Genomic DNA, 25,082 nt, shown 5'->3' with positions numbered 1-25,082 from the left:
TGGCAGGTACAAGGTCAGATTGCAATCACTGGTCCATGTGGCATCTCCTTCATGATTTCCAGTTGTCTGAATTAACGGCAATTGTTTGATTTCTTCTTCTTTTTCTTCTTCTTCTTCTTCTTCTTCTTCTTCTTCATGAAAATGGATATGTGACAGTAAAGAGCTCAAGTTAAGTTGAGAAGCGAATATAAATTTGTTTAAACATCTGTGTTAAAAGTGTAAAGAAATACAATTATTTATTTTTAAGACAGCTCATCTGAGTTGGGTCTTTATAGCCTTTGCTTTTCTTTATATTTAAGAAACACACTGAGGTAAAAATTCAGAGTGTTTAGTTGATTCATAACATGATATAGTTAAGTAACAAGTGAGCTATTTTGCTCAATATTCTCACAGCGCAAAAAAAAACAAAAAAACACTGAAAACAGCTACAAAGTGTGCTCTTTCTCTGCATGAGAGTTCTACTCAGACTCAACTGTTTTCTCCAGTTCTACAGAAGTGATCGTTGGCGAGACTTTCTTTGGTCTCTCCTTGCTTTAGGACAAAAATACACACGTCCTCTTCCAGGCAGATTTGTGATATTTTCTGTTGATTGGAAATTTTTCATTATTGCCTTGATGGTAAAAATATTAACTAATATTCACTCTGGTGTGAGAAAGGTTTATAATATACGTCAGAGTATTTAAATAAGAATAATTTCCACGAGATCATAGTGTACTAGTGAAAAATATTTATTTCGTTTATTTTTATTAATTTATTTGTTTGTTTTCCTTTCTGTTTGTGATATCAATACAGATTTATCACCCATGTGCGGAACGCCTGTGAACAGAAAGCAGAAGAAGAAACAAAGGAGAGTCATCGTTAGATCAGGATTAGCGTTAACCCACATCGTTTCCTGCTCGAACTAGAGGGGGAGGGGTGAGTCATGTGACGCTCAGCTGGTTTCAGTAAGGTCCTGTAAACAACTGTAAAACGGCTCCCTGCAGCACTTGCTTTATATTTGTACTCGTTGTTTGACTGAAACAGAGACGATCTCATCATGTCTGGAAGAGGCAAAGGCGGTAAAGGACTCGGGAAAGGAGGCGCTAAGCGTCACCGTAAAGTGCTGCGCGATAACATCCAGGGAATCACAAAACCCGCCATTCGTCGTCTAGCTCGCCGCGGCGGAGTCAAGCGCATCTCCGGTCTGATCTACGAGGAGACACGCGGTGTGCTTAAGGTGTTCCTGGAGAACGTGATCCGCGACGCCGTCACCTACACCGAGCACGCCAAGAGAAAGACCGTCACCGCCATGGACGTTGTGTACGCGCTCAAACGACAGGGACGCACCTTGTACGGCTTCGGAGGATAAACCGCTTCAGATCAGAGAACAAACCCAACGGCTCTTTTAAGAGCCACCCACACTCTCACTTAAAGAGCTCGAGCTGCTGTTGTGTGCTGAACATGACAACTATAAGTGTGTTCATACACTCGTTACAATTAAGTAGTTTACTGTTGGTTCTAGATTGAGTCGGTGTTTTAGAGATGCGAAATGTAAAAGGATCGTTACTATATTAAAAATTTTAAAGCGGTTTATTTTCATTATTAGGAATAACAAAGGTATCACAGTATTGAGGATTTTTATTTCTGTTTCAGTTAAAAAAGTTAATTACAGCAGAATGGTGTAGAATGTAAATTTAAGTAAAATTTATGCATTTAGCAGATGCTTTTATACAAAGCGACTTAGTACAGTCAGGCTATCAGTTTTAACATATGTGTTCCCGGGGAACCGAACACCCAAACTTTTCAGCTACAGGAAATATACTATTTTCCACGAAGGGGCTTTTATTTACAATTTCTCTAAACTAACAACAGAGCTCCAGGTCAATCTATCTTTATATAGCGCTTTTGACGATAAAGATTGTGTCAAAGCAGGTTTACAGTATTAAATATGAAAATTGTGTTAATAATGAAAAATAACAATAGTAAACAATGTTAAACACTCGATGCTTTTTAGGTATTTTCCCTTTGTAATTTCCTTAATGGATTTATAATAGTTTAAAGCTAAACATTTGTGCGTGATATTTATCTAAAACTTTATTTTCTCAAAATATTACAAAAAAAAAGGCGGGAAATGAAACAAAGGAAACCCAGTCGGGTGGGTGTCGTTCAAACATGGAGTGGTGGGTGGAGTTAAGCGCCTGTGATTGGCTCTAGTTCCAGTTTAATAACGTCTTGAATGATCCAATTAAATACAAGTTTATTGGTTTGACCAATGACAACACGGAATCACGAGGTCCCACATAATTAGCATAGGCGAGTGAATAAATAGCCCTTTATGAGTTTAGCCCGCTACTGATATCTGAGAGTTTGAATCGGAAGCATTATCATGCCTGAACCAGCGAAGTCCGCGCCGAAGAAAGGCTCCAAGAAGGCTGTCACTAAGAGCGCCGCGAAAGGAGGAAAGAAGCGCAGAAAGTCCAGGAAGGAGAGCTACGCCATCTACGTGTACAAAGTGCTGAAGCAGGTTCATCCTGACACCGGGATCTCTTCGAAGGCGATGGGCATCATGAACTCTTTCGTCAACGACATCTTCGAGCGCATCGCCGGTGAAGCGTCTCGTCTCGCTCACTACAACAAGCGCTCCACCATCACTTCCCGAGAGATCCAGACCGCCGTGCGTCTGCTGCTGCCCGGGGAGCTGGCCAAACACGCCGTGTCTGAGGGCACCAAGGCCGTCACCAAGTACACCAGCTCCAAGTAGAGCAGTCCGACACCGAGACACACCCCAAAGGCTCTTTTAAGAGCCACCCAGCTTCTCTTTTAAAAGAGCGAGTGCTATCTTTGTTCAATATGTAGTTAACAAATTAAGTAGACGGTGACACATTTATATTAGTGGTGGAAATTATGGAAATTGTTTCTTTCAGGAGATTGTTCTTTTCCACCAAAATGATTTGTTCAGAGTCGTTCACTGATTCGTTCAGTGATTATTTCTTCGTATTACACAACATATGCCAGCAGATGTCAAAAAAAGAGTGTGTTATGTGTCTCAAATCAACGAACGTATTCACTTGTTACTAGTGGTGGAAATTATGATTCTTTCAAGAGATTCGCTCATTTTCAGTTCGTTCACCAAAATGATTCGTTCAGAACCGTTCATTGATTCGTTCAGTTCCCATTTCTTTGTATTACACAAAATAAGCCAGCAGGTGGTGAAAAAGAGTATTATGTGTTATGTCTTAAGTCAATGAACATATTCACTTGTTACAAAAACTGATCTGGCTTTATTAAGATGTGTGCATAATCGCATTCAATATATAAAGTCGAATTAACTTGTTCAGATGAACAAAGCACGAGGTTTTCTTGCCTAATTAGCATTTTAATTGTTTGGTCAGACAGTTTGTATATTATATATTCACATTCATAAATCGGGGATTAAACGTGGAGTTCTGTAAATATCAAAACAAGCGTATGTGCACAGTACCTGTAACAGGCTTTGCATTTTCCGAGATTGACATGCTAAATGGCAGACTAACCCGGTTTACTCTCATTTCGTTCACGAACGAGATAAGCGATGTACCAGTTCATTTCATTCACGAACGATAAGATCTCTTGATCTCGTTCAGACTCATCTGAAACTCGTTCATTGAAGGGCGTATTCGCTCACTACATTCAACAAATCACATGTCCTGTCACATCTCATACTCGAAGGCTAATGGCTCGAGGTTGAGTAACTCTTTGACAGGATGAAACCATGATGAAACAGTTCAGTTACCCGGTTCACCGAGCTGCGCATGCGCTGCTTATAGCGCCGCACTGCTGTGGAGGGAGGAACTTCAGTGAACGAGAAATATGAGTCAGTGGATTGGAGTTTTTTTAATCCTCTTATATTCTTTGGGGTCTATATGACCCCAAGTGAGTTTTCTTTAGTTAAAATAAATGGTTCCATTCATCTCAGTGGAATACAATTTTGTGACCTTTACAAAAAATACCACACACAAAATCTTGCTCTATAGGTGTGTAAAAAAATAAGTCCCACTCATGACCTTTGGAAACATTGAAAATGAATGGGAAATTGGAAAAAATGTTTTTTTTTTTTTCACACACACACAGACACATGTACACACACACACACACTCACTCTCTCTCACACACACACACAAACACACACTCTCTCACACACACACAGAGACATGTACACTCACACTTTGCACTTTGAGAAAGTTTACTTTGTTTTTTTTTTCTGAGAAGGTAAACTTTGTTTTGAACGGTTTTTAAAACCAATTTGCTGTTGGTTCTAATGATTTATTTTCTTCTAAATTCTAAAGTCAATTATTATCATTTTTTTCACATTTGGTTCATTAAAAATAAACAACATGCAACTACAATCTGACTCTAAATCTTGTCCTTTAGGTGTTTCTTATGTGGCATTTTCTCATCAAATTTTTGTGGTATTTTGTAAAAACAGACATTTCAAAATGCATCATATTCTACCAAAATTCTACTTTTAGAAATAATATTTATTTTTAACATGTCTTTTATAATATTTATATACATACCTGTAGGCAGAGCATTTATTCATGTGATTATTGTCATCATTATTTTAATCAATACTTGTGACAAATATGGTTACTGTTTTAAATAAATATGATTGCTGTAGCTGGACGTGTGTGTGTGTGTGTGTGTGAAGCGTGCAGTTCAGAGGGAGTTCTTCAGAGAGCTCTTCTCGCTTTTCACTTTTCAAAGCAACGGTGAAGAAGCATCCCCTCTGAATGATGATGGGGGGGGGGGGGGGTATTTAAAAGGATTTCTATATTTTGCCCACTCAATAGTCTACAATATAATAGCCATATAAACGTAGCATAATTATAATAATAAAACATAGTGGGAAATTGGTTGTGCAATATCGACTTTTTTGATTGGCCAATACCGGCAGACTGGAGCCAATGGAAAAGCTTCTCCTTCCTTGCGCTTCTTATTACTCTGAGAACTTCAAAACAGTCCACTGGAGGCAAATTATCTGGAACGATTTATTGATTTACGATGCTTGCCAACTCTTACGCATTCACTGTGAGACACACGCAACTGACACTTTCCACACGCTCTTACGCCACACATCCATTTTCTCAAGCACAGTAAAATCGCAAAGCAAAGAGGACAGACAAAATATAAAAAATAATAACAAATTATGAATTGAAGTTCTACACCCTTCCTAATAAACATACAGAACTGGAAAGGAGGACAAAATGGCTACAAGCAATAAGTTGTGAGAATGATTAAGGGAAGTTGTGGAATCCCAAGACTAATGTGTATGTGTGCAGTCGGCATTTCATCACAGCTGGCTACGTTAACATTGTGTTCATTATTAAATTAAATTAAATTTATGCATTCAGCAGACGCTTTTATCCAAAGTGACTTATGCAGTGCATTCAGGCTATCAATTTTTACATATCATGTGTTCCCAGGGAATTGAACCCCCAAACTTGCGCTTTATAGCACAGTGCTCTACCAATTGAGCTACAGGAACACTATTAACGTTATCAAAACTGTGTAAGGTTGTTTCAGAAAGTGGCATGCATATATAATTAGCCTTATCATTCTACCTGAAGTAAAACTATGTAATGTTAGCCTAGTGTCGAACCTCGCATGAAAACGCGTCAGCTAAGAGGTGTAGTCTACATGATACGCCGTATACCCACTAGAAAAGGCCAAGGATTTCCATATACTAAGGCTGGGATAAACGATTATTTTGTAAACGATTAATCTAGCGATTATTTTTTTTTTTTTTTTTCGATGCATCGACTAATCTAACGATTAATTTTTTTCAGACCGATTCGATTTCGATTATCTCCCCATTAATTGAATACTAACAATTTATACATGTTGATTTACATATCTGAATGAAAAAAACATGAATTCCTTAACATTGCAATATATGTTTATTCCTCTTAAAATTATACAATAAATGACTGACTAAGAATGCATTACTTTGCACTTGTATAGAGATAGCATTCAATAAAACCTTAAAGCCTTGAAAACACATAGCTTACTGAAACAAGCTTACTGAACACATAGGGCCTAGCTTACTGAAAAAAAGTTCTTCTTTCAGATGAAAATAACAACAACTTGATGTCTAGCATTCAATAAAAAAGGTCACCCAAAATACTTATTTAGAGCAATTGAAAGAATACAGTAACCAATGTAAACTTTAGGGCTTTAAGCTAATACAGAGAGTGCTTTTACAAAAAATAAAAAATAAAAATTAACAGTGGGAGCCAGCAGCCTGTCATGGAGAAAAAAAAATCTCAGAATGCTCCACGTGAAACTTTGGCGTTCCGCCCTTTTTCTATCGTGTCTAATGATTTTGGTTAATATTCACGAGGGAGAGAGAGAGAGAGAGAGAGAGAGAGAGAGAGAGAGAGAGAGAGAGAGAGAGAGCAAGACAGCGCTCGTGTAGTTTGAAGACTGTGAGTGCGCGAGCGCGCGTGAAACTTGGGTCTTTCGCCCTTTTTCTATCGTGTTTAATGATTTTGATTAATATGCACGAAGGAGAGAGAGCAAGAAGCGCTCGTGTTGTTTGAAGACTGGGAGCACAGGGGCTCTCTCTCGTACGCGCCCTGTCAGGCGCAGCACGGTCATTCTATTCTACATCACTCACCGATCAAATAAGGCTTTGACAGCCGCCAAAAAAAAGATAAATGCAGAAAAACCCCTGGATTGGTTATATAACGTTGGACAGAATGTTGATCCGGCCATCGCGTATATTCAGCGCACATAAGGTAAACGTTTTACAAACGATTTTTAGAGAAATAAAAACAGGTCGACGAATCGATGCGCATATTTTGCGTCTACGTATTTTTTGCGTCGACGTCATCGATGACCTCGACGCGTTGTCCCAGCCCTACCATATACCCACTTAAAAAAGCGTGAGGATACGTAACAACAAGGTTTTGTGTCTGAACTTTTACACTTTCATTTATAAATTCACCCCGTCTGTGTTTGCGAAGCGATTGAATCGCGGAATCCAGTCACAAATGGAACTGGCTATATAAAGCAGAACGTCACGGAATTTGGCTATTTTGGAATGAATACATCTACAATAGACCCCTTAAAAGTTTGTAAACATTCCAACGTCTCAGGGTGGGCGGGGCTTAGCAGGAGGCAAAAAGAGGCGCGGACACAATGTTGACAAGTGTAAGCTAGCACGTTTTAGGAGGGATTTATTAAACATGGATGCAGAAGAAGGTTAGGAACTGTCCGAATATGTATACGGTCACTGATTCTGCGCGACCGTGACAGCTTTTTTTTTTTTTATTAACTCTCGCGGATGGAAGGAGGCTACCTGACCCATATGCCATACGGCCATATGAATTACTTTTGGGTGGTATGGGGTATTTTGTCAAGGCTTATTTTCTAATGTAACCTATCGCTGGGCTAACTATGATTAGCAATGTGCATTATTTTAAGAGACCATTCAAAGGATGGCACATACATCTATCGTTGTATGTTTGTTTAACATTTAAACTAGCTAATGCGCTGAAGGTTGGTTACTTTTCACCAATAAAACAGAAACTTGCTGATTTACTAGATAAACCAACACACCAGTGCATATGTATAGATTATTTTTCCTGATATGAAGTGTACGCTGCAAACACGAGCATTATTTATGATCATCTTCGTCCAGTCTGTACGCCGTATTGCATTCAACCACAATTGTCTTCTTGATTTCTGTGAAGGAATGTTTGCCGGGATCCGGTAAAACTTTAGTTTTGAAACAAAAGTGCTGTTCCATTTTTTCTGGCAGCCAAAAACCCAACAAGAAGACATTTTAAAGTCAAAACCTCAAACTTTTAGCGCACCTGGGGCCCGTTCTTCATACGTCGCTTATTACATCCAAGATCAAATGACACATCCAAGATGATATCATCGTGCTAATCATGATCCGGCTAATTGGGTTCTTCGAACACACCTGTTGTGTATGATTAGTATCGCTGGATTGAGTTATCTGAGATAATTGCGCGTTCATGTGTTGCCTTAAAAGGGGATATGTATCGATACTCGAAACCATGATCAGCAGTGCAGCGATTGGCTGGTGGCAAGACGGCAATGTAATGACGTCATATAATTTAAAATGACACCCGACGAAAAACCTGACAAATTTCTGGACTTTTATAAGGAAACAGCCAAGCAAACAAAACTACATAAATGTTATAATAGATACATGAAACAGATAATATATACATGTTTTTATTTTTTTAGATTTTTTTTCATTATTCCCAATTATTTAGATTCGCAATTTATAATAGTTGTTCAGTCTTTACATTTTTATTTCAGTGTAGAAATTATCTATTCATTTAATTTTATATTTGGACAAATTTGTTACGTGACAGCATTAATGAAAGTTTCTTAAGGGTCAATATCATGTTATCTGCATCTCCTGCGCTCCATCAAGCCACTCTTATAATAGCAGTCATCACTCAAAATAATGCACGACTCTATTATCTGTATAGCATGTGTGTAAGACTCTAACACAATTATGAAGTAATACTTTTATGACAAATAAATATTTCAGTGAGTAAAACTGGCTGTCTATAGTAGGCTGTTATGGACTACACAGCATTTTTATATTATTTTTAAATAATTTTTTTAATGATTATTATTTTAAATTATTGTCCCTTACGGACCTGTTGCTATGACAGCAGCTCCAGGATGAGCTTCGAAGAACCAAACGATCCAAGATCACGCCAAATCGTCAACAATCAAATCCAGCTAATTGAGTTAGCGACGTACGAAGAACCATAGACAGTAAAAGAAATGGACACAGCGACCCCATTGGAACTCAATTGAGACAAGTGAAGCCCATTTTTAGCGTTGTTTAGCACTTCTGTTTCTGACGCGCAGACTCAAACTAAGCTTGATGACGTCAGCAACCTGTCTGACAGATGTACATCTTCTAGTGGCTGTGCGTGCAAACTGCCATCGTTAATCTTGCAGAGACGGCGAGCTTGAGCGGGAAGTTCTTGGCGTGAGTGAGCAGGAGTAAGTATTCTGATTAATTATTTTGTATAGTATTTTAAAATGTACACCAGTACGCCATATTAAGTTAATTGCCTGCGAGCTTCTCCTCCTGTCTGTACGGTAATGCGACAGAGAGTCGAGTGGTTATGACGCAATCGTTAGCCTATTTTTTACAAAAACTGTGGGCCATAATGTAACATAGAAGGTAATGGAGCCCTTTATACATTGTCGTGTATCTTTAGAAATAAATAATGGACAAACGGAGTCTTTAAACACCTCAGATGTAAAGTTATTCGCTGTCAAAGTGATGCCAAAATGAATGGGAGTCAATGGGATGCTAACGCAAGTGAAGTTCTGCTACAAGATGGCGGCACGCGGCCGACTTCAACTTCCGGTCGGCTTCCTTGCCGCCTGCGAAGAACGGGCCCCTGCTGTGAGTTCTGCCTTATGTTACGTAGAGCGGTGACGTCACAGTGACGTAGGCGATTAAGGGGTCTAAAGGGCTGTAAATTGAATCAAATATCGATATGGACCAGTGTATATGAATATTAAAGTTAAAAGAGACTACGATTGTTCTACGCGTCTCTGGGAATGAGCGCTCAATATGTGCATTTTTGTCATTCAAATACACGCGATGTTCGCTGTGTTTTCCCCAACGCCGACTCCGCCCCCAACTATGACTATTTGCCGACTGTATGTATAGTGGCACGTGAACCGATCATCTCTAGCTAATAGTAAATAAACCCGAATGAACAATGTTGAAAGATACATTACTTACCGAAATGTATATTCCTCCTCATATCGATCAATCAGTTTTTTTCATTGTGCAAAGAGGTCAATAAAACCGCTGGAGAACAATTATGTCACACAACATTTATAGCCATTTAATTACCATATATGTAGCACGTTAGTTGGCTAGAAAAAAAGAGCTATAGAGAATATTTAGCTAATTATCTGTTGGCCAACTCTATTACGTATTTATTATATTTTTACTTCATTAAATACAGTTGTTGTTATAATCATGGCCGTAGCCAGCTAACGTTATGAGGTCACCTCTGTAAATCTTTCATGTTAGGAAAAAAGATTGTTCTCTGATTGACTAATTTGCTGCTAAACTCCTCATATGAATGTCTGCATGTATAATTCAGAATGTTTAGCGTCCGTGGTGTGAAAATGATCGCTACGAGACGCTTCCGAAGTGAACGAGTGAGAGTTGTCAGCGAGAGGCCAAGACGCAGCAGGATCCAGCAATTATAAGTGTTTTTGACTTGTTTTTCCACTTAATTTAACACTTTAGAAAGTTAATAAAGTAGGAAGTTGCGGATTTGGGTCAGCAATAACTTTATCTTATCTAATTTCCAAAATATCTTAAATAATTTTGTTATATTTTATTTATTTACAGGTTTTAATTTTTTTTTTTTTTTTTTTTTTAATAGCAACATCTGGCAACATTGCTTCATCCGGCATTAGTCTGCCAGAAATCAAAAAAAGTCAGCAGCTATTTACACTAAGTGCAAATATCAATAGATTCTATGTATACTATGTTAGCAGGATTTTCTGCTGTTTATACTAGGCTACTTAATGCAAATACTGGTAATTATCTGCACCTCAGTATTGTAGTACATTATAAAACAGAATGCAATAATAACTTATTGAGTTTAATTTAATGGATGTCACCTTATTGGGACAATGAATCCCTCCTTACATATACCCTTAACTTTTTGATTATTTACTTTATTTACATTAGAAATAAATACTTTTCTGATGTGATTTGAAATTTGAAAAGGGAGAAAAAAATTACGCTGGCTACGAACCTGATATAAATTCTCAAAATGCATCACAAAAGTTATGATATAAGCAGATGGCCACCTTCAGTATAATGAATAGATCTATCTATCTATCTATCTATCTATCTATCTATCTATCTATCTATCTATTGCCCTCTATCTATGGACAAAACCATTTCTGACTTAAACTAGGCTTTTCTTTAACCGACAGATGGCAGAACTCTACACCCAACACCTAGATTAATATCCAGAAACATATTACAGTATATTTAATTTAGATCATAATTTAAGTTTTTCTTTTCATATATTTCACATGCAAGATAATGGTATAGTTGAGGAATTGTGTGGTAGATAGGTACAACCATAGGCGGAAATCGCGGGGGGGTCCAGACCCCCCCTATTTGAGGGTTGTCCCCCCCCTAAAATACAATTTAAATATGTGTATTGTAAATAACATAATTATATATAGTTAAACTAATTGTTTAAGTAGTAAAAAAATACAAATTTAAATGGAGCAACAACAAAAAAAAGTTTTAAACATCTCGAGTTCCCCCTGCTTTGCCTCACATTGCTTTGGTCCACTGCCTGCTCCCTTTTACCTCACCACCACTGACACACACACACACACACACACACAGTCCGGTTGGGTGCAAAAAAACAACGTGTTTCAACAGTTGTGGAACTCCATAATAACATCTTACACACACCCATAGTGTACGCATATACAAGTCTTGTACGTTAGATTAGCGCGGGTGCACATTTAGATTTTCCCGCGTTCACTATGGTCTGTGTCAGTGGCGGCTCGTCGGGTGAGGCAAGGGGAGGCACAGTTTTCCCCAAAATTTTGAGGAGAAAATGAGGAAGATTTAATGGTAATAAAATACACTATTCATTTCAGTTCATGTCTCAGAATATATATAATTTTGTGTGTAATTTCACGGAAGTAACAAAAAGCTCCGCTTTTCTATCGCAAATGTGGCGAATCTGCTGATGTAATTACACCGCTAAGTGAAATAGAAGGGGAGGGGGAGCCAGGGGAACCAATCAGCATCGAGTGTACACTTTCAGCGCTGAGGAGTGCTGAGAAAAGTAACATCATAGAGGAGGCTAGCCTCCCTTCAGGAGTATCAACCAACCATCATAGAGAAATAAATTAGATGCTATTAGTTTGAACCTGATTATATGCAGTCTATGGTTTGAACGTCTCCCGGAGCGGCTGGGCTGATAATTTACCAAATATTTATAATGAGTAGCGATATTGAATATATTTTCTTTACAGTTTCTGACTAAAAGCCACCAAAAAGACATTTTAAAGTGGTTAAGCAAATAATAATAATAACAATCGGCAGGGATCCCCAGACCAATACAATTAGTTTGCCTCCTCTATTTTAAAATCCACGAGCCGCCACTGATCGGGTTATTTCATTTAATATAGTTAATCTAATATAACATCATACTAAGAGTGCAGTTGTTCTCCAGATTTTTATAAAAATTTAATAAACAAGAAGTTAATGTTAAGTGCATTTTAGGCACCATATTGCCTGTTTTAGCACTATTTCACCAACGAAAGAAGTTGAAAACTAAGTTACAGCAGTAACGGCACTAATTTTGAGAAACACACTGAGGAGGTGTTTCCTAACTGAGTGAATCCACTTTTTGAAAAAATCTGTCATTGACGTAATAAATTATTATTTTTTGTTTTTTCCCCTGTCTTTCACGTCTGATCTCACTATACAGTTGTGTGAGGGTGTATGTCTAAGAGTGTGTATGCCTTCATTTTGCTAGGCATGGCAAATGTTTTTATATATGCATGTTTTAATTATAACTGTGAAGCAACAACATTGCTATTAAATGTGCTATATAAATAAATAAAAGTTGAAGTTAAGTTCAAATTCCATTGTATTTTGGTGGCTTGATTGTGTAAACAACTTCAAAAACATTGCAAAAAAAAAAATGTTTTGAAGAACGTTTTGGTCAATTTAGTCAGCTTTTTCATTGAACCAGAAAGAAACTTTGAGAAGAAGGATAATTGAACGGTCTCCATGCAACAGTAAGGCTTTCCTCTCTGTACACATATCCTTAAGTAAAATTTTGCCTATTTTATTGGTGTCCCCTTAAAAACTTGCTCGTGAGAAATGTTATGTTTATTGCCCCCCCCCCCAACATTTAGATAAGATTTTCGCCCCTGGGTACAACAGTACTTTGAACCTCCAAAAAAAAAAAAAAAAGACAGCTCTCGTCTTATTTAAATTCAACATCACTAATAAAACAGTTGAGCATAATTTACCTGATCTTAGCGCACGCTTGCTTGTGTACCATCTGAACACAGATGAAAACTTTGCATCTCTTTATAGCAGGTGCAGATGTAATCAAGTTACTCCACAGACTAATGGAAAGTGTAGTCCCGAACTCTTTCATCAGCCCGTTACATATACACACGATTAATGTAGTAACGAAAAACTACAATTGATAGTCAGGAAATACGTTTTGGGAACTCAAGGGAAAACCCCATGTAAACTAGATTACGCTCCATGTGTTATATTCATTATTACATTGGAAACGGTCTCGTTCAGAGCGGTGTCGGTGGCTCTTAAAAGAGCCTTTGGGGTGTTTGGCAGCGGCGGGTTTAAGCGCGCTCTCCGCGGATGCGGCGGGCCAGCTGGATGTCTTTGGGCATGATGGTGACTCTCTTGGCGTGGATGGCGCACAGGTTGGTGTCCTCGAACAGACCGACCAGATAAGCCTCGCTGGACTCCTGCAGGGCCATGACAGCGGAGCTCTGGAAGCGCAGGTCCGTCTTGAAATCCTGAGCGATCTCTCGCACCAGACGCTGGAAAGGCAGTTTGCGGATCAGCAGCTCGGTGGACTTCTGATAGCGACGGATCTCTCGGAGAGCCACGGTCCCGGGCCTGTAACGGTGGGGCTTCTTGACGCCGCCGGTGGCTGGGGCGCTCTTCCGGGCGGCTTTAGTAGCGAGCTGCTTCCTCGGGGCTTTACCACCGGTGGATTTACGAGCCGTCTGCTTGGTTCTTGCCATCGCTGCGATTAACTTCTCTCTCCGTTCTACACACGTAGAAAAATGTTCCTCCGTCTCATGCGTCTGATTTTAAAGCGTTATCGAGTCACGAGCTTATGCCGTCATTAGCGTGCGGAGGCTTGTGATTGGCTGATATGTGACGTCTGTTTGGCTGTTTTCAAACGGGGCTGTTTGTGTTTCCCGCTCAAAATGCTTTGTTTCTGTTTACTACATTAAGCATCATTCATTTATATATTAATTGAACTTTATTTTCAGAATCAAGGTCTCTCAGCAAAACACAAAATACAGTTACAATAACATAAAAAACACTTTCTCATTGGTGACAACAGCATCATAATAGCATTCTGTGAATAATCCAACAGAGAATAAATGTATAATTAAAGCCTGAAAGCATCGTACGTTATCCTTACACAACAGATCACATGCTCTGCTCCATCTTGTGTTTTCAGTAGGATCTTCACACAGTCATTGTAGGCATCCTGAAGCTTTCATAGACTCTCTTTTAAACTTAGCCACAAGGCACAGCAGCATAAAAAGATGTACAATATAACAATCTTTTTTTCATATTTTATTCCACATCATATCTAATCCCACAATCAGATCATATATTTAGCAGCTGTTTAGACCCAACACTACTAGATCATCAGCAGACATACAGTGACTGACTATGGTTTTATCAATCATACATCCAGTCTTACAGTCACTTACATTTTCCAGAAATTAATTTATAGACATTAAAAAGTGCTGGTGAAAGTAGACTCTCTTCTGCTCTCCATTACTCTAAATGACTGTTCAGTGCGTCCCTTTGTCTTAATTTACTTAACTTTGACGAACGATCAAAAGCATCGAAAAATCTAGTTATGACTTTTATACAGTTCTACACCTTCCTTCATGGACTTCAAGCCAAACTGACTGTTATCAAAATAAACACCTTACATGATTCTTTCCAGAACCTTTGACACTAAAGCAAATGGATTTACACCATTCACGTTTGATAAACTTTCAATTAAAACAATCATTAAGGACGAAAGAGAATGTATATTATTTATATTTATATATGTAATTATTCGATTGCAAAATACTTCAACTTTACAAAAGAGAAATAATAACCTCATAATAACCGTTGTTCTGCTTTTCAAAGCGCGTGACAGTCGCCCATTGGTTTAGAGCTTTGTAAGATTTTAAACCAATCACTGAACTTCCCTCCAACATCCACCGACAAAGCCACACCTCCACATTTGCGCGCGGACTGTGCAGCATTTCAGATTAAACACATGACAGAAAACATTAAAGGGATTGTTTTGGGGTGTTGAATATATATATATGAAAAAAAAAAAACATTTGTATATTGTTTTTAACTTAATTAAATTTAGATTGGTGATCCATTAAAGCCGTTTATATTAATAAACGTAAATAACTTTTTTCTAAATGCAGTCAACATGTTAAACATTTCCAGTCGAGGTAAACTCATAGTCTTAAAATAATTTTCTTACATTTAGTCATTTAGCAGACGCTTTTATCCAATTTGACTTATAAAAGAAGACAATGGAAGCAATCAAAATCAACAAAACAGCAATGATATACGTGTTATCTTAACACAGTACATATAGAAAGTTTTTTTTTTTTTTTACGCTAAAAAAATAAAAAAAAATAACCAGAGCCAGCTAGTGTTAAAAGGGCCTATTTTTCTTGTTATATTGTATAAAAAAACAGACAAGTATACAAAAATTTTAGAAAGGCTAACGTTAGCCTTATTTTTAGTGTTATTATTATCATCACTTCCCACTAATAGTGTAAGTGGAGATCTTTCTTTTGCTCTTTTTTTTCGAGTTTTTGGGTGGCTCTGAAAAGAGCCGTCGGGGAAGAAACAAGAAGAGTTTTATTTCTTCTTGGGAGCTGCCTTTTTAGGCTTGGCAGCTTTAGGCTTTGCCGTCTTGGGTTTGGCGGTCTTGGCCTTTTTGGGGCTCTTGGCTGCTTTCTTGGGCGCCGCGGGCTTCTTCGCTTTCTTGGGGCTCTTCGTCGCCTTCTTGGGGCTCTTTGTGGCCTTCTTAGCGGCGGCAGTGGGTTTCTTGGCCTTCTTGGGGGATTTCTTAGCGGCGGGCTTCTTTGCAGCTGCGCTCTTGGGCTTCTTGGCAGCAGCGGGTTTCTTGGCCGCGGGCTTCTTGGCTTTAGGAGCCGCTTTCTTCTTGGTCTCGGTCTGCTTCTTGCTGATCTTGAAGGAGCCGGAGGCGCCGGTCCCTTTGACCTGAAGCAGGGCGCCTTTAGTCACCAGGCTCTTGAGGGCGAGCTTGACGCGGGAGTTGTTCTTCTCCACGTCGTAGCCGCCGGCGGCGAGAGCTTTCTTCAGGGCGGCGAGGGACACGCCGCTCCTCTCCTTGGACGCGGACACGGCTTTGACGATCAGCTCACTGACGCCGGGACCTGCTTTCTTGGCTTTGGCGGCGGACTTCTTCTTGGGCGCTTTGGCCGGCGGAGCGGCGGCTGCTGGAGCGGTTTCTGCCATTTCTCGGAGCGGAATCACAGTCTTTCAAACACTGAGTTCAATGAGTGTCGCTCGAGCAGCGCTGCGCTCTTAAACGACACATGAGAACCTTATAGACTCAACCCGCCCGCTCGCTGTCTGCGCGCCTCCGCGAGCCGCTCGCGCTTGTGTTTTCTTCTCCTACATTTAGGGGCAAAACTCGAGTGTTAAAATAGTTTAGCGCAGTAGAAACAAAGTCAGCATCAAGCAGAGGTTCTTGCCTTCTGTGGGGACTAAAACCCGCGGCGAGGAAATGTTGGTTTCGCCCCGGTCAGATCAAACTCGAGGCGAGCATCAGCCACGGAACAGAGCCGCATGTAAATCTAATGCTTTATTTAAGTGTTAAAGGTTGACGAAAGAGCGAAATCGTCCTCTGTGTGTTTCAGAAACAGTTCGAGAGTGGTTTAATTGAAGAAGCATCAGTGAGTGTCGTGTGCAGTGTTTGATACAGCTGTAGTTTTGTGCAGCTTGAAGCACACACAGGTCCGGGGCTCCTCGTCCTTTATTGAGCCGATAGACTACATGAAATACTAATATGACAGATGTTTTCATTACATCAACAACAACAATTGTTATAATAATGTATATCAGATCACTTATGTATTCTTTCGGTAAATGCATCTTATTGACTGATGTATAAAGTGAGCTGTAAGAAGGTTATTTTTCTTAAACCGTTTCCGTCACAATGGAAAGACTCCATCCTTTAAGATACACCACGCAGATCATCATTTTCTTACTGTATTTTGACCACTTACCCAATATTAAATACTAATTTGCAATAAAGTCATACATTATATATGACCAATATATTTCTATGACTGTTTGTTGTAATTTAGGAAGTGGATCAGTGTTGAGGCAAAAGAAACAGACATTACTGCATGCTGAAGACATGAAGTGTGACTGTAATCCTGGTCATTTTGTTTTATAGTAAATATGGAAATAAAAGACTGTAAAATCTAGAGGCATATATCAAAATGTCCAGCAAATATTAATTAGATTTAACAAATAATCACAGACCCCTTTCAACACCAGACTCGGTGCCTATGTGAAGCAAAGAGTATGTCGAGTGAATCCTCCTCATAAACAGTCCCTCTCGTAGATCATTCAGAGTTACCTGCAGGAAGAAGTATCCAAAGCACATCAGCTGATTACGGGGTTCCTCAGGGATCAATCCTTGGACCTCTCCTGTCTTCCATATACACATTGTTGAGAGTAATCGGTATTGACCAGTTCTGAAAAAAAAGTGTTATTTGTGCATCTTCAGCAAATTTTCAATACTGGAAATTAGTTTGCGTCTGCTTATTCTATAATTAGTGTTTGAAACATTAAGCATATTTTCCATATTTCATTTATTAGACGGTGGGCCGAGGGGAGATTTCGTGTTTTCAAACGATCTGTGTTGACGGATAACCCAGTTTTTTATATGTAACCGCTACGCTTTTTAACAAAGCAAATAAAAATTGTTTCCACTCACACACTTTGTCCATTACTATAATATCGGTAACTTTTTTCAGGTTATTTTCCCGGCGAATAGAGCAAGCAGCTACGTGCGGGGTCCGACCTGCATGACGTATTTGTTGCCTTCGTCCAATAGCGTGCGTGGAAAGTGTCGGTGCTGGTGACGCGTTTGTGAACACACTGGCGAGCTTCGCGCCCAGATTTAAGATTGTACTATTTAAGACATTTACCTCAGAATGTAGAGGTAACGTTATCCATTTGTACTGTTTTTATTTTATGTAACCACCTTTTGTCATACGATGTCCTGTTATTTCTTTGTAATATTTAATACACCCTTCTGATTTAACACATTTGACAATATTATTGCGTGGAAACACAACGTCATGAAAAAACGACAGACAATTCTTTTTCCCGCCTATGTTTACTTGTATGAAATGGCAAAACATGAAGTGCTGTATGCATATATTTGAGGGAAGTGGTGGACCCACCATTCCCGTCACAGACATAAGTTGGGAGAAATTTATTAAATCAGTGTTTCTGTGGAAATTCTTGAGGACAGATAAGGTATCGTTGCAGAAGAGGCAGTAGTACAGGCATAGAAGTTACAAAGTCAGGAACCTACAAACCAGTTAGTCAAACCAGCCAACACTGGCTCCCACAGGGAGTGCCACAGCCCTTTCACAAATATCACGAAGATAAAACAAAACAAAGGAGTTAGTTGAAGAAACTGCAAAGGAAGGTTGGTGTTATATTGTATAGACAGGTGGTGCAGTATTAGACATACAGTACAGGTCAAAAGTTTGGAAACATTACTATTTTTAATGTTTTTGAAAAAAAGTTTCTTCTGCTCATCAAGCCTGCATTTATTTGATCAAAAATACAGAAAAAAATGTAATATTGTGATATATTATTACATTTTCAGTTTATTATACTTTAAATTATCATTTATTTCTGTTATGTAAAGCTGAATTTTTAGGATCATTATCACATGATCCTTTAGAAATCATCATAATTTGATGATTCATTATCAAAGTTGGAAACAGTTCTGCTGCTTAATATTTTTTCATAACATGTGATACTTTAAGATATTTTGATGAATAAAAAGTAAACAACAATATACAACACTGGTCAGTAATTTTTTCTTTCTTTTTTTAAATAAAATCAATACTTTTATTCAGCAAGGATGTGTCAAATTGATAATAAAGATTTATATTTTTTAAAAATATATATTTTGAATAAATGCAGTTCTTTTTAACCTTTTATTGATCAAATATATGAGACAGCAGAACTGTTTCCAACACTCATAATAAATCAGAATATTAGAATGATTTCTAAATGATCATGTGATCGACTGATGTTACATGTGACACTGAAGAATGGAGGATAATGCTGAAAATTCAGCTTTGCATCACAGGAATAAATTATTTTTATAAAGTATATTCAAAGAGAGAACTATTATTTTAAGTTGTAATAATATTTCACAATATTGCTGTTTTTTCTGTATTTTTGATCAAATAAATGCAGGCTTGATGAGCAGAATGTAAAATAGTAATGTTTCCAAACTTTTGACCTGTACTGTACAGTGCAGTATGGACAGTAGTATAGTTTAGTATGGTTTACAGTAATATAAATTAAAAATATTTATAAGAGCAGAATAGATATACAGTATGAACAACATATACAGATGTGTGCAGTAACAATATAAGATTAGTACAAAAAACTAGATGAAATTTGTAGGCAAACTTTTAAGTTGGCTTGAAAAAGCCTAGCCCAAAAGTTAAGGCAATACATTTCGATAGATACGTAGAAAGAAAGAAAACAAAAAAGAATAGATAAAAGAAAGAATAACACATCCGGCGTGCAGGCTATCAGGCTGCAGTACACAGAGGAGTCTTGAGTGCATGCCAGACATTCCTCCTCCTGTAAATCACGGCTGGAAGATGGTAAGAGATTTCTACGGAGTGGACTGGATGACACTTCCGCCAGCTTCAGAGGCCATACTGGAACGTGTGCACTGCTCGTGTAAAAAACATATTGTGTTAAGGGTAGACGCACATGTAAACTGCATGAGCTGCAATGTACAAACCTCTGTCAGTGTGTAAACTGACAATAGGTCACTTGAAGATGACTAGGGCACGTGTGTATGTACACATGTGAGGAGTGGTGTGTTTGCTACTCCTGCAGAAGTGAATTTGCACGACATGTTTATGTACATTATAACTCTGCTCTGTTTGATAGCCTATGTTCTTTGATAGTTATACTTATCTTGTTTCTTTTACATGCAGTTTATGTTGTGATAGTTATAATATTTTTTCTATTACATACAGTTCTAACTAACATTAGAGCCCTTAGCTCTCCGGTTTGAATATTGGTTAGAATATTAGAATTACTGACAATTTAAGGTTATGTCAGATGTAACTGATACAGGTTCGTGTTCATGTTTGCCTTGAGTTTTTGTCGAACGTTTGCAAAACGGTCTGAGGTAATTATCCGCCAACATACAGTGGAGCTGCAGTCTATGCGAGTTGGACGAAGTGTTACTGTGAGAATGTAATGTTTACACCAAATCTAATATGTAATCGCATGATGCTAGCTACTGCCAGAGCTGTTAAATATGATATTCTCAACGGCTCTGACTAATGCTAGTTCGCCAGCTGAAAAGTTGCCCTACGTAAAACGACACTAACGAGATGCTTACACACGTTTGGACAACACAGTGTACAAAATAAACATTTTATATAGATATCATATTCTAATTAAATGAATCCTTACAATCACACAAAGAATGTCCTTGACGATATCGATGCGCTGCTGCTGCTCCTGTCTGATATCTAAATCATCCGTGTACCAGCTGTTCTAAATAAGATACATCTGATTGGTTAATAATAATCCCATGTCAGTATCTTGCCGCGCTATTGGCTCAACTAATATAGTAGGCAACCGCGTTTGCCTGCATATTTACGGTTCGTGCATTATGATTTTTGGGAAAATGTGCAACAAATGGGAGTGGCAACACTTTTCATATCGTTGATAATAAAACAACTGTCCCAACTTTACAAATCCAGGTTCTCCCTCCATGGGGATCATCCATTTCGAAAAGTAAAGCAGATACGGACCCTCGGCCCACCGTCTATATGGGCAAAAAAAAAAAAAAAGAATCCAAAAGTGCACGGACCGGTATGTTCTTTTGTGCATTGTTGGAGTTTTGTGAGGTGTGTACCTCTGGAAGATGCATCAGGTATAAGATGACAGACACAGCGGTGTCATAACTGTGCCATCTTAGCAGACAGGTGTCAAGAAACTCTGCAGCTGTCATCATGTCCATGAATAAAACCACCGAGACCACCAGTGAAAGCAGGTCAGTGGTTACCATATACATTTTCTGAAATATTTATTGCACTGTGGTCTTTCAACTGCATCAATTGAATGCCTGGTTTCAGCTGTAGGCTGCTACTTAGGGAACATGTTTTTAGTCAAGGAGTGTAGGTCTATGTTTTGAATGATTACACTGGGTTCTGGTCTATACCTAGACCCACATCACTTTGTGATAAATAACTAGATGATCTTAAAATAGATCTTTTAGTCCTGACACACTCCATGTGAGGACTGCAGGTAAGACAGTCCAAGGAGATACTGACAGGATTGAGTAAAATATTTTATCAAAGAACAATGTAGTTACAAGTTATTCTGTTCTGAACGGAGCAGAGGAATGACTGCGAAATACATATTAAAGGTATTTACAGTAATTCAAATGTATGTTTCCTAGAATTGTTTTGTCATTGATTATACTTGGTTTATTATGATTATTATTATTATTATTATTATTATACAGTTATCAACATGTTATTGTTCGTATTGTAGTACTCAAGTTGAACCTGTGTCAGAACAGGCTCAAATGAACAGTCAAAATGCATGGGGAATGTACACTCAAAAAAATGAATCATGGCATAGTTTATAATTATGTATTTGCATCCTTTTGATTTTATTTAAATAATAATATTTTCAAAATGTATGTAGTCAAATTGCTTAGAATCAATGTAAATTGGTTCATTGTGAAAACTATTCGATTTAATCAGTTAACAATTATGAATATGGTTTAAATATATCTAGCTGTGGAACGAGCCAGATCCTATTAGTTATATTTTATGAGAATGGTTTGCATATAATTTATGGGAAGGCGGAAATGATCCATACTCCAGTCGGTAGGGAGCGGTACTGCACATACACATGTCTATGGCAATATACATGAAAAAAAAAAACAGCAACCAGCGCGCGGCAGAGAGGCAGTTGAAAAAACACCGTTCTCCTCACCATCCAGTGTTGCCAGACGTACGATAATTATCGTATTTTGTACGATAATTTTTACCTCTGTACGATGTACGATCAATAATGAAAAAAATCCCGTAATGTACGATAATCTTAGAATTTTATGAAAATTTAAATGATGGTATAGTTAATTGCAGACATAGGGCTTCTTTTCTCATACACGAAATCGGCTCATTACAGACACTCTAAATGCATTCGTGTGCACCTGAGGGTGTGTTAAGAATGCAGGAGAGTGCCCTGCTTTAAAGCCAAGGAGCACTAGTTACGGTCCATGACAGCAAGAACTTCTTCAACATCTGGCAACACGCAGGATTCCGATGACAGCGGCTCAGATGTGGAGTTAACTGCACCACGCAGAAACAGCTAAATTCCTTCTTCACTGGACACGACAAAGCAAGTGTTAAAAAGCATTTTAATATGTTTTAATATGCGCCGCGTCGCAGACAGTCACTGAAAATAAAGGGATAGTATTTTGTCTCACTGCTTCCGTCCAACAATAAGCCTTGTTAGGCTATCTATTATGGTAATTTGCAGGTCGTGTCAAAATGTTGTTGGTTTAGAATAGATAAATAACTCTTTAGACTCATGTACGATAATTTTCTTCCAAATACGATAATTTTGAACTTCTGGTACGATACTTGGACATTTCCAATCTGGCAACACTGTTGCCATCTTACATCGGATCATCTTCTTGGATCAACATGATTGCAAGGCAAGTTACATATGTAATCATCGTATAAAAGTTGACTGCTTTCAATATATATGTGTGTTATTACTGCTGTTGATATCGTATTAAACTGTATCAATGCACTGACTATCAATTTGCATTTATTCCACGTTAGCTAACTAACTTGCACATGGTTCTTATAAAAGCTAACTTTATCTACTTTCCCCTTAAGCTACTTTTTTCAGCTAGACAGTATAATTAAAAGTAACTGGGAAGCGTATTTATTTTTTAGTTTAACGTTATATTAATTTCCGTATTTTCTGACCTGAATAACATAACTTAGAACTTTGGCCACGTGCATAGCTTAAGTTAAATCTGAGAGGAAAAAATGGTTTAAGGTGTTAACTGTTTAAAGCGTAACTAAACCCCTGCTCAGAGCCTGACTCCACCCACTGACAATATTTGAAAAATGCTGAAAAGTGGGCAGATCGCAGCGGAGATAGAGGGGACGAACTGAGGGCGGGGCTGAGCGAGAGCGGCGTGATCCTGAGACTCGCAGTGACGGATTGATTTACAGCTGCTCAGAGACGCTAAAATGGAGAGTGACTGTAATGACGCAAGTAGCTTTGCAACAGAGCGATCATTTGAAGTAGAGGACTTTTCTCCCCCACTTTTACCTGAAGTGGAGGGTGTCTAGGTGTCTGTTCATATCAATTCGAGCCGCTGGCTCAAACTGCGGTCTTAACTCCCGCACCGCGTCGCTTTTCATCGCGAGCTGTGTGGAGAAGCCCATTTCCACCTCCATTGCGTTGGAGAAGCAATCCCGTGTAAAATGCAGTTTGCACACTCCAGCTCTAGGCGGGAACTCACGGTCTTCCAGGCCAAGTGCATGCAACCACTGGCGCCTAATTTTAAAGTCTGCTGGTAAACTATGCAGTTCAGCAGTGCTGTCGCAACTAGCAACACACCTCCGTACCATCCTGACAACTGTACTAAATACAGATAAATCTACTCTAACTTGAAGATCTAAATAACTATATAATTGCTATGCTGAAAGATGGTATATTAGTCTATCCTGGTCATTATCAATACTCGCAATTCCAGCTCCTGACTCACTACAGTGATTTTGATGGTTTTATGCTGCCAAGGGCGTGGTAGCTCGTACCAAGGGGCGTGGCGAGCTGGAAACTGCTTACGTCACTTGCCACCCCAACATCCAATAGGAAAAATCAACTGCAGTAGCCACCGTTCAACCTGAAGAGGGCAGCACTCACACGCTTTTACACCATATATTGTAGAATTAAAACACTTTATACTCTAATGTCAAAAAAGTTACTCGAATCAATGAACAGCACTAATAAAGCCCCATTCTTATAGATCATTAACTAAAAAAAGTTGGTTTAGGGTTTAGTTACTCTTTAAAGATTAAAATAGCGATGTGTCATTAAACGATTACTTAACCAACTGCAATTTTAAATGTATTTATTTATATCGTAAATGGATAACTTCCAACAGTTGCCAGTTGGTCGGGTGTTCTATGTGAACCATGGTTTTACCCCGTCTGTGTCTTTTGCTGTTGGTCTGCTCTTGTTCTGTGGTTTAACGTTTGACGGCAAATAAAGACAGTTATAAATTACTGCAATTAGTAAATGAGAGTACTATTCTAATAATTCTCCAAAAATATAATGCTGGCTTTGTAATTTCATAATCAAAAGTATGCTTTTGTTTCTAACTAAAACCATTTGTTTCCCTATTTCAGATAAATCAAGCATATTTTCTTACATCTAAATGGTGGGACAACCTCCTAGACCTTGTATATATGCTACAAAGATTGTTTTTTAATACATAGAAGAATCAATACATCAGATTATGAACAATTAATCTCAGTTTGAATGTTATATGATTCAACATAAAAAAGCATAAAATACATAGTTAAAAACATATTTTACAAACATGAACAGCCTAATATCATCTTGCAATCAACCATAGTTTCTTATAAATTGGAGCTATGTAAGTTAGTTATTTCATTGTTACAAAAAAGTTATTAATAAATTATTATTAGTAGTAGTAGCTGTATTTTGACTTACAGTAAAATCAAGTATAAATTAAATTATTTATGTTGATTCTTTAAAATGTTTGTGTTTTCTTTTTCTTTTATTTATTTAAAGGTTTTTCACCTGTTACATCTGATCCTACTACATTGCTACATCAACTGATAAAAATAAATATTCTTCTGAGTGAAATCCCAAGTCTGGTCCTTTTCAAGTGTGGGCACCTCACAGTTAAAATACA

At 38.2% G+C, this 25,082-nt stretch overlaps 4 protein-coding genes across 4 annotated transcripts; 2 read left to right on the top strand and 2 right to left on the bottom strand.

The window, feature by feature from the left end:
- The first annotated feature begins 1,020 nt into the window (after window positions 1–1,020).
- On the top strand, window positions 1,021–1,395 carry LOC132127723 (histone H4). The gene has a single exon (XM_059539779.1). It carries the CDS (start codon window positions 1,037–1,039, stop codon window positions 1,346–1,348), a length of 312 nt encoding a protein of 103 aa, XP_059395762.1. The 5' UTR covers window positions 1,021–1,036; the 3' UTR covers window positions 1,349–1,395.
- A 925-nt stretch (window positions 1,396–2,320) lies between these two features.
- Window positions 2,321–2,787, top strand: LOC132127710 (histone H2B-like). The gene has a single exon (XM_059539756.1). It carries the CDS (start codon window positions 2,366–2,368, stop codon window positions 2,738–2,740), a length of 375 nt encoding a protein of 124 aa, XP_059395739.1. The 5' UTR covers window positions 2,321–2,365; the 3' UTR covers window positions 2,741–2,787.
- Window positions 2,788–13,317: 10,530 nt separating this feature from the next.
- LOC132127700 (histone H3-like) lies at window positions 13,318–13,838 on the bottom strand. Its single transcript, XM_059539713.1, has one exon. It carries the CDS (start codon window positions 13,816–13,818, stop codon window positions 13,408–13,410), a length of 411 nt encoding a protein of 136 aa, XP_059395696.1. The 5' UTR covers window positions 13,819–13,838; the 3' UTR covers window positions 13,318–13,407.
- Window positions 13,839–15,670: 1,832 nt separating this feature from the next.
- On the bottom strand, window positions 15,671–16,370 carry LOC132115419 (histone H1-like). The gene has a single exon (XM_059523894.1). The coding sequence runs from the start codon at window positions 16,319–16,321 to the stop codon at window positions 15,698–15,700; it is 624 nt and encodes a 207-aa protein (XP_059379877.1). The 5' UTR covers window positions 16,322–16,370; the 3' UTR covers window positions 15,671–15,697.
- Between the last annotated feature and the right edge of the window lie 8,712 nt (window positions 16,371–25,082).

Source organism: Carassius carassius, chromosome 3 (genome assembly GCF_963082965.1).
Source record: "Carassius carassius chromosome 3, fCarCar2.1, whole genome shotgun sequence".
In the NCBI taxonomy this organism is placed as follows: domain Eukaryota; kingdom Metazoa; phylum Chordata; class Actinopteri; order Cypriniformes; family Cyprinidae; genus Carassius; species Carassius carassius.
The sequence above is the reverse complement of the archived record's forward strand: the minus strand, read 5'-3'. Positions and strand labels throughout refer to the sequence as shown.